The sequence below is a fragment of the Morus notabilis genome, unplaced genomic scaffold (assembly GCF_000414095.1).
Source record: "Morus notabilis unplaced genomic scaffold, ASM41409v2 Scaffold243, whole genome shotgun sequence".
In the NCBI taxonomy this organism is placed as follows: Eukaryota; Viridiplantae; Streptophyta; class Magnoliopsida; order Rosales; family Moraceae; genus Morus; species Morus notabilis.
This window is the reverse complement of record NW_010359811.1, coordinates 15355-25565: the sequence shown is the minus strand read 5'-3', so window position 1 is coordinate 25565 and position 10211 is coordinate 15355. Positions and strand designations below refer to the sequence as shown.

The window sequence follows — 10211 nt, the reverse complement described above, 5'->3', positions numbered from 1 at the left end:
TGAACGGAAAAAGAATATATATATATATATATGAGGTTGGCTATAGTCCTACGAAAATATAATTCCACCAATTCCATAAGAGTGTTTGAACCATTGACATTTTGTTTGTTACATTATTTAAATTAGATCCAACGGTGAGCATTCAATAAAGGCATTAAAGGCCATTGTTTTAGTCTCTAAGGGTGCGTTACGTTAAAGTATGAGAATAGGAACGGTAATGGTGATATAATAGAATAGAAAAGTAATGCCTTTATTTGGTTATGAATTTTAAAAGCCGGTGGAATGAAGTATAATTATTGTTACTTTGACAAAATTACCCCTCTTCTCAGCACCATGTTTGTTCATCAAAAATCTCAGCCAAATAAATAAAAACAAATTGATGCCTACCAGAGAAAACCCATCGGACTAGCACCAAAAAGACCCTTCAGACATGGAAGCATGTCAGAGAAGGTGAGAGTAGCAGGAACGAGGAAGGCAGCGAAAGTGCTCAACGATTGAGATAGAAAGTCTAAGATGAGCACCTATGTTTGTCAGAGAACATTGGATCTGGAGAGGAGTGACGGATCTAGTGAGGAGAGTGGCACTCAGGCGACAAATTGATGAGGCAAGCAGCCGATTTCGGCAAGTAGAGCGGCGGAGTTGCACTTTGGGTCTCTTTTTTTTTTAAATCTTTTTCTTTTCAACTGGTTCTTGAATGATTTTTCTTGTAAATATGGCATTTTGGGTCTGATGGTTTTTTTTTGTACTGCCTCTGGAATCAATATTTATAATGGGTTTTTGATGATTCAACGTGGGATTGTCTATTTTGTGGACTTTACTAACTGCGAAAGTCCATTTCTATATATGATGAACCATTTGGAAGAGTATTCGAAAAATCCTTGCCTGAATGAATGTTCAAGGCTGGGTGGCTCATGAATTTGTTCACATCTTCATCTGGGTCCCTTTCGTTTTTGCGTCATCAGTACACTTTTCTATTTCAGTAAAGGAGAACGGCGACAATGAGGGTGGAAGGAGGAATAGAAGTTGGCGGAGGATGGCTGTTAGGTCGACGATCAATCGAGGAGGGCTTTGCAGGAGCAGCGACGGCGCGCAGACCGTAGTCCATTTGAGGACAATGGTGGTGGGGCGGAGAAGGACAGACATAAATGATGGTGATGTTAAGAAAGGGAAAAAGGATGAAGGGTAATTATGGAAAAGAAAAATAAAATAAGGATGGAATGACAATTCCTTCCGCAAATGGATGGAATGATGATTCAGTTAAAATGAGGAAAAAGTCATTCCTTCATAAAAGCTATTACTTATTTAAAAGCCAACTAAACAGCTGAATAAATTCCATTTCCTTTTTATTTCATTCATTTCCCCCCAATTAAACACATCCTAAGTAGCAACCGGTGAACACTAGAATTAAAAATTAAGTTTCAAAACCGATTTCCTAAGCTACCTATCTAATTAGGTTAGGACAATTTTTAAAAATACCATTTGAAATAGAGCCTCTTTTTATTTTTACTCATTAATATTAGCTCGCATATTTCTACTTTTTATACTATAAATAGAATTTTTAAAAAAAAATACTTTTAATAAGTCAGATACTTAACAAAATAGAATATTAAATTTTCTCATTTACTAATTAAGCATGCATGGCGAACATGCATTAATTGTAGATAACCAGGCTTAGACCAAAGTACACTAAACTAGTTTGGGCTGGACTTGAGTGTTTTAAATGGTTTTTTATATTATTTTATTTTATTTTATTTATAAGAAGAAAGTGAAAAATAAACCAAGTAGACTGAAGATAAGCCATTTAAACTGTAAATCTGAAATTACCACTTATCTAAATTACTAAAACATCCTTATATAATATTCTCAAAAAAGAAAATATCCCCATATAACTTACTCATTCCCATGTAACGCACTCTCTCTCCCCTCTCCTTCTTTCTCTCTCCTGCTCTCTCTAATTTTCTCTTCGAAGATCTCCGCTCTCTCTCTCTCTCTTCTACAAGAATTGCGACAGTGCGGCGGCTATGATTTCGTTGTCGGCAACATCATCGCGCGAATACAAGATATTTATTGATTCTCCTCGCCTCTCCCTCCTCATTTTCTCTCTCCTCTTGTTGTCATCTAGATCGTAGATTGGGCAAATTGTCTGTGAGATCCATCGGTGACGATTTTCTGGTTTTGTTCAAGTCAATAATCTGAATCTAAATCTGGCCAGGCGCTATCAGCAAGGTTTCTGGCAATCCTCCATGGTTAGGTCAACGCGAAGAAGATAGATGTTCAGCCATTTTTTACAGCGCGGAGAGAGAAAGATGAATTACAGGAAGAGAAAGGGAGGGACAGATATTGTTGGGAGACAGAGAAAGGACAAGAAAAGTCTTAGATAAGGGTAAAATTGAAAAACGAATTGCTTCAAGTTCAAATTGGCCTATTAATTTTAACATTTGGTAATGGGTTATTCCATTTGGTAGGAGATGAACTAATTCTTAGTAGCAAAAGCTATATTTGGTCGGGTACAATTTGTAAAAAATATAAGAACTCTAATTACAATTAGCTATGATACTTCAGGATTAAAGACTTCTTGTTTTCTTCGCAAGGGCGAAATAGATCCCTTTCAATTCAATATTGGATATTTGGTTAGAGAATTCAAACCATGATTTGAATCATAATTCATGATTCGCTACAGTATTTTTTCTCACAAAAAATACACGTAAATCAAAAATGATTCTAATCACATGATTCTAATCTATGAACCAAACGTCTCCTAAGTTATCTAACAACTATGAGGAAACTTAAAGGATTTGCTTTATCTATGTTAGAGCGTTTTAAGACCTTTTTATTATAATTTGATTGATGCACAAGTATTCCATTTTCAAGATGCTCAACCTACAAAACCAAGACAGTATTTGATTTTTTCAAAGTCCTTCATTTCAAATTCATTATTTATGTATATCTCGCGAGTAGACGAGACATATTTCGCCTAGACCATGAGGTTGCCGTTGACAGTGATTCTCCTAATGGTTATGGGAGAAACCCATCTTGCAAGTAGATACAACAGCTATGAGAGTCAAGCAAGTTTTTGATTCGCCTTCTGACTCTCTCTCTGTCTTTAGGTTTTTTTTTCTTCCTTTTATATCACCTCCAGAATGGGCACAAAACTCTCAGATCCAAGATAGGCGCGCTGCAGCCCATGCATGCGCACTGCAACGCGCCTCAAAGAAGACTAGGGTTTTCCATACGCGCGCTGCAACCCATGAATGCGCGCTGTAACGCGCGTTGAGACCTTGCTGGCTGGTTGGCAGGCACGCTGTAGCACCCTTTGGATTTCTATAGTCTGTCTCAGGCTGTAGCTTGCTCCTAGTGCGCTGCAACCCACACAAATGGTGATTTTCATAGACTTCTTTATCTTTTTCGCTCGATTTTCTCCACTTTGTAAATCCTACAAAATAAATTAACATAAACATAAAACTAGTGACAAATTAACTGAAATTTGCTCAAAAACTATAATATATGACGGGGATAAATTGATGAAAAATCAACTTATCAAATACCCCAACACTTAAGCTTTTGCTAGTCCCGAGCAAAACAATGTAAACAAAAGAACGGAAATAACTAAAACACAAAAGGCAATGCTAACAAATTTAAACCTGACGCGAAACGAACGGAATAAAACAAACAAAACAAAACAAAGCAAAAATAAAGAGTGAGTGTTCCACATATCTCGATGATCATTCTTTGGTCCTCAACATCTCCTAAAATCTCGAGTTTTTATGCAAGGCGATCCCTTGTGATGTTCTAGAATATCAACATGTTGGATGCACACAAAAACACTCAAGTCTCCCGCCTCACACTCAAGCATCCAGTACCCGGATTCACTTATTCAACTTAGAAGTCCATGATTAAGTAACTTAAAGCTTAGGATTCCATACGCCCAACTTCGTTCCGCTCTCCACTAAGGCAGGATAAACTAGTTTTGGAGATCAAAAGGACTTTGCTGTAATGTTCGACTAGGACAGGACTAAAGGTGGTAGAGAAATGGACTTTATATATATATATATATATATATATATTTTTCTTCAAAATAATAACAATACAGATATTTACAAACAGTTTTCCCTCTAAGCATAATCACCCCTCCAGGTTCACTCACATGAGGAATCTCCGTGCTCCTTCGACTCATACGTAGACCAAACAGGCTAAAGCTCAATGGGGACATTCAAGGAATACAATCCAAAAGGTAAGCATAGGAAGGCTCAATCGATCCAAAGAAACGCCTAAATCATTTCTCTACTGACTAGCTAGCCTAAGATTTCGCCTCTAGTTTCCCTAAGTTGAGTTCTAGAATCCCTAATGTACCACGGACTTGATTAATTGAATAATTTTCCTCTAGGTCCCTAAATGATTAGTGATAAAGTCTTTTCTTGCCAGAACTAGAGTGTTTCATGTTCACCAATTGTCAAACACACGGAATTCACAAACGACACATTGCATAAAAACTCAGGGAAATTAGGAGATAATGTCATCATTGGTTCATTGATCATCAGGGCAGAAAAACAACTCACTAGAAAGAAAAAAAAATTTATATATATATATATATATATATTGAAATAAACAAGCTAACAAACACAAACTGAATAAACAAAGGCCTCGTTCATTTCACCGATTCGAGTTTTCAGTTTTAAGTTTCTACAATAAAAAGTTCTCAAAAAATGTCACATCTCACTTTTTTCTGCTACAGTAAAAAGCTCTCAAAAAATATCACATCTCAACTCAAATTGAAAACTCGAATCCGCGAAGTGAACGAGGCCAAAATGATCAACACAGAATCTAAATTAAACACTTCAAATAAACAAACGAAAACACAAACAGATTAACAAGTATTGATACAATCTAGAAATTCCCCCACACTTACAAGATACATTGTCCTCAATGTTATTAAAATACAAGCCAACAATGAAAATGTAATTGAAGAATACCTGGGAGGCGAGATATGACTCTCGCCTCCTAAGGGTGGTCCTCATCCATGTCGTGCGGAGGTGGTGGTGGCTGCTGATAGCTGGGCTGCGGTTGCTGCTGGAAGCCCGGCCAATAAGTCCTCCGGATATGCTCAGGGGGAAAGGAGGGACACGCGAATAGACATTGACGTCGTAGCCCGCATCAATACGAGCTTGGATCGATTGTTCCTTCCTATGCTTACCTTTGGTGGGTGTTAGAAAATAGAGGAGTGTATATGAGGTATATTAAGATAATTAAGGACATGTACGATGGGGTGGTCACGAGTGTGAGGACTGCTGGAGGCTACACGACAGAGTTCCCCGTTCGGATTGGCATTCATCAAGGATCTGCTCTTAGTCCTTATCTTTTCACCATCGTGATGGATGAGCTGACAAGAGAAATCTAAAATAGAATTCCTTGGTGTATGCTTTTTGCGGATGATATAGTTTTAGTTTATGAGCATACGGAAGGAGCTAACCGTAAGTTAGAACTGTGAAGACAGACTCTCGAGACGATGGGATTTAAGTTAAGTAGGACTAAAACTGAATACATGCATTGTAGGTTTAGTAACTCAAGTAATCAGAGTGATGGAATTTCTTTAGATGGTGTAGAGATTGAGGCTTCTAGAAAGTTTAGGTACCTTGGGTCTATAGTGCAGTACGAAGGAAATATAGAAGATGATATTCAACATAGAATTAAGACAGGGTGAATTAAGTGGAAGAATGCTACGGAAGTTTTATGTGACAACAAGATGCCTATTAAGTTGAAAGGAAAGTTCTATAGGACTGTAATCCGTCCAGCTATGTTATATAGTAGTGAATGTTGGGCCATTAAGAAACAACATATATCTAAGATGAATGTGGCAGAAATGCGTATTTTAAGATGGATGAGTGGTCATACGAGAATGGATCGCATAAAGAATGAAGTTATTCGTAGTAAAGTAGGTGTAGCACCAATAGAAGATAAAGTGCATGAAGGCCGCTTAAGGTGGTTCGGGCATGTCCAACGTAGACCGCTAGAAGCACCAGTCCATGCTTGGAAGGACATTCTTATACCTAATACTAGGAGAGGGAGGGGTAGACCAAGAATTACGTAGACCGAAGTCGTTAGAAAAGACATTCTAGATCTAGGCCTTCAGGAAAATATAACTTCAAACAGAGCCGTGTGGAAAAGTAAAATCTATATAGCCGACCCCAATTAAGTTGGGATTAAGACTTGTTGTTGGTGTTGTTGTGCGTAGAATACTGTGTGAAGTACAAGACGGGGACCACATTGAGACGGACGCTATAACCCCAAAAAAGGAACAACGGAATAATTGCTTAGTTTTCCAAGACAATTATAAATTATTATCAATACAAAATAAACTACAAAGTTCGTAGCAAGGTGCAGGGCCTCTGTAAGAGTATCACATTCATGTGAACACATTCTGTGTACAATAAGGAGATGATGAACAAAAGCACCTTTTAACAATTTCATGTAGCATTTTGCCATCTTGTTAATGAAGTGTCAAAAGAATCGACTCTGAAACTTGCAGGTATAGTATGATTTATGCCCCTTAAACTAAATCACTGGAATGCAACAGTTGGTGAACATAGACTTTCTTTTCTATTTTGAATGGTGTTTCCAATTATTCGCCTATTTTGCAGTATTACATGAAAGTAAGAAAACAAAGACAGAGAGATTCTCCAAGACCCAGGAAAATAGGGTAAATATACACTCACTCTCTAATGAAGATCAATAGAGCCTGCACTTTCCGGTTCCAACACAAACAGCACATTCATCTGCATCTCCAGCTACATGGCTTAGGCAGTGTTTAATCCTGTCATTAACAACATCCTGCAAGACCACAAACCCCCACAAACCCGATTTTCACAACCAAAGCACCATGTTTCTCATACAAATGCTGATAATTTGTAATTTGTTCCAAGTGATTAGGTGGGGATCTAATTCATGCTTCCAACTTATTCTTCTACTCACAACCTAAGAGGGAAAAAAAATGGCTACTAACACAATCACAAAGAAGATGATAATACATTGTACGAAGAATCTGCTATGAATGTTGTGTTGAACATTGGCTTGAATTTTAAGTTATGGAATGATGCAGAGATGGCAACATTGGATCGGTGACTTCCAATCATCGAAGAAGCAGATTGGCTCATCAAGGAGCAGTGGATAATTTACTTGTGCAGAGCCGGTTACAATAGTAAGTTAGAAACAGAAAATAGACATATTTCGTTCATTCTTTCTGGTGTTGTTACGTACAAATAAATACTTGATTATGTAATGCTGTAATTCGAGAGAATTTCATCCTCCTAGAGAACTCATTGTCCTGGGTAAACTCTTATAAGAGAAGCACTTAAGAGAGTTCAAAAAAAAAGATTGTCATCAGTGAAGATCTATGCGACAAGCTATTAACCCGTGGGCTTAGAACCAAATTGGATCAAACCTCATTACAATCCTCTGTTTTCTGTGCTTCTAATTTTGTCAATTTATTGATTGAGTGTAAACAAATCACTAAATTTTTATTTGTGGAACGTTATCAATGGTTTCCTGGGATTTCACAACAAAAGCCAATGGAAATAAAAGAAATACATACCACGAGTAGCTCATGGAGGCCAAGAGGTGCGGTTATGATGTATGACACGCCAGAGTGCTCCTTTGCAGCTTCAGCTGTTAGCGAAGGAATATCCTGTAAGCATTGCAAATCCAATCCATCTTACCAAACTCCCCAAGTCCGTGATGGACGCATTTTTATTTATCAAAGAATGCTAGCAGCATCCCCGGGCATTAAATTCAGTCAAGATACCAAGAAAGAGAAGTGTGCAGAGCTACCTGGTGCCAATGCCTTCCAGGAAACAGAAAAAATGGACTCACAATAACCCGACTTGCCCCTAGTTGAACACATTTATCAAAAGAGTTCCGAATTGATGGTTCTGCCAACTCCTATTTGGATACATTAATCAAATGAGAATTTGACAGATATAAAAAAGGCCAATAAAATTTGTAATCCGATATGAAACTACCATATGAGCAGGCTCCACTATTTCATATCCGGTCCTCTGTCTAAACATGGTCACAAACTCATCTGGAATTTAAACACAGGCGAACACTTTAAAGCTTTAGTTTCAAACCCCAACCAAAAACCAAACCAAAAAAAAAAAAATGCACAAGAACAAAAACCACACGAAGCCCCCTACAGGATCAGTCAAATCTGGTCATATCATGCAACACTTTTTAAGAGAATGATGGTAAAAAAGAAACCGAACTATTAAGATCTTTATTGCGGGATCCCCCGAGCAAAAGCAGCTCAAATGTTTTTAAATCGATTTCTCCATCATCCAGTGCCTGATAAATTGCTTGAATGATACGATAAAAATAAAATAAAATAAAATAAAAAGAGTGGTTTACTATAGTTCCTGGTGCAAATTTTGAATGTTATAGAGCTTACTTAGCATGAGATTCGATTCCTTGCGACGGGAACCATGGTCAACGATGATAATGGCGTCTTTTTCCCCAATTCCATGTGGGATTTGTTCAAATCCCCCATTTTCTGTTCTCAAACACAATCTTCTGATCAAATTTCTGCTTCGAAAGCAAACTCCCAGCGATTTTGAGAAATTGGGGAGAGCCCCACTAGAAGTGTTCGGTCCAGTTTCGGTAATTGAAGGACTTCATATGCATTAACAATGAAGCAATAAAATCATTCATAGTCCAACCAAACCAAAGACAAACAAATTAGAACTTTGTTGAAAATGGAGAATTCTGCAGAGTACCTTTTAACGGTAAATTGAGGAAGGAAATGGATCGATCCGATTCGCATGCTTGAGCAGCTTTCACCTGTCTTGACTAGAGAAGACTGAACAGAAAGGAGAAATTAAAAAAAAAATCAAGAAAAATAGCAAGAACCGAAACCCTAATTTTTCAATAAAGGACAACAATAGTGATTCAGCTCAAGTTAAGCACGGACACAAAAGGGATGACGATATGATGACAGGATATAAATATATACACACACACATATATACACATCGAGAGAGAGAGAGAAGAGAGAGTTGAAAGAGGGGACTTACAGTGCAATATTCAAAAAGAGACCGCCACGGCTGAGGAGGGAGATGGTGGGTCTTGCCGGGGCGACGGTGGCGCTCAAACGGCGTATCTGCTTGAGTCGGAGAAGGATAGGAGGAGAGAGAAGAGCAGGGTTGTTAAAAAAAATAATGATCCGTCGTTTAGTTTATAGATTTGAACGGACTAGATTAAATGAAAATTTAAATTTTGTGTGAAAACAGTATAACAAAAAGGTTCCTTCAGTTCTTCTGTCTAGTTAAATACACTCACATTTATCTTAAACCGAAAAGATTGTTGATTTCACTTATTTAAATTTAAAATTTATTATAATAAAAATCTCTTAAAAATAGTTATATTTAATTTTTTTATTATAATAAAAAATTCTCATATAAAATTATATCTCAACTCGAATTTATAAACTAAACAGTCATTAATTTAACACTTTTAATTTTAAATTTTATTTTTAATAAACCTTAAACTTTCTTAATTTGACACTTTTAACCCTGCACTTTGTTTTTTTAGTAACTTAATGGCGATCACAACAGCTAGCAATCGGAGATGGAGAGAGCCCAATCGGAAATGGGCTAAGAAGAGGACCTGTTTAAACCCACATCTACATCAAGCTAGTGTTGCCCTGTAATTTTTCTGGCACACCCATTCCAGTTCTTCCACGTGCAATAGTTACTTGTAGTGTAGTCAGCATTAACTATTCCGTTTTTTTCACCGATTCGAGTTTAAAATTCGAGTTTTGCTACAGTAAAAGGTTCTCAGAAATAGTCACTTCTAACTTTTTTGTTACATAAAAAACTCTCACACAACATCACATCTCAACTCGAATTAAAAACTTGAATTAGCGAACCAAGTTTAATTACATCTTTCTTGTTTGCTTACATTGCATTGATGATCAGTGGTTCTGCACAAGTCATTAGCAAACATCCTTTTTGTCTATTTTTATTTGAGCTATTGGGCATGTTTGGTTTCGTTTTTGTTTCCGTTTTTCCCGTTTTTCGAGGTTAAAAAATGAAAATGGGTAGACAAAATGCGTTTGGTGTAAAATTTTCTGAAAATTGAAAACAAAAACGCTTTTGTCTTTTTCTGAAAATCTGAAAACGAATTAAGATCGTTTTCTCCGTTTTCGTTTTTGTTTCCTTCTTCTC

General features: G+C 37.1%; 1 protein-coding gene across 2 annotated transcripts; it reads right to left on the bottom strand.

The window, feature by feature from the left end:
• Positions 1-2803: 2803 nt before the first annotated feature.
• Positions 2804-9281, bottom strand: LOC21400497 (sirohydrochlorin ferrochelatase, chloroplastic). 2 transcript variants are annotated; one of them, XM_010095140.2, is made up of 8 exons: positions 9060-9281; positions 8763-8845; positions 8438-8658; positions 8013-8074; positions 7822-7932; positions 7586-7678; positions 6711-6825; positions 3355-3433 (listed from the first exon to the last, which is right to left on the bottom strand). In XM_010095140.2, the coding sequence occupies exons 2-7, from the start codon at positions 8807-8809 to the stop codon at positions 6724-6726; spliced, it is 636 nt and encodes a 211-aa protein (XP_010093442.1). In that variant the 5' UTR covers positions 8810-8845; positions 9060-9281; the 3' UTR covers positions 3355-3433; positions 6711-6723. The 2 variants fall into 2 exon arrangements, with proteins under 2 accessions (XP_024019461.1, XP_010093442.1); XM_024163693.1 differs by lacking the exon at positions 6711-6825 and having other exon boundaries at positions 2804-3433.
• Positions 9282-10211: the final 930 nt, after the last annotated feature.

Coding starts and splice junctions, on each gene's coding strand:
- LOC21400497 (XM_024163693.1), bottom strand. CDS start 8,809: ATGCGAATCGGATCGATCCATTTCCTTCCTCAATTTACCGTTAAAAG. Junction 8,659..8,762: donor CCTCAATTTACCGTTAAAAG/GTACTCTGCAGA, acceptor ATGCATATGAAG/TCCTTCAATTACCGAAACTG. Junction 8,075..8,437: donor GGAATCGAATCTCATGCTAA/GTAAGCTCTATA, acceptor TTTAAATTCCAG/ATGAGTTTGTGACCATGTTT.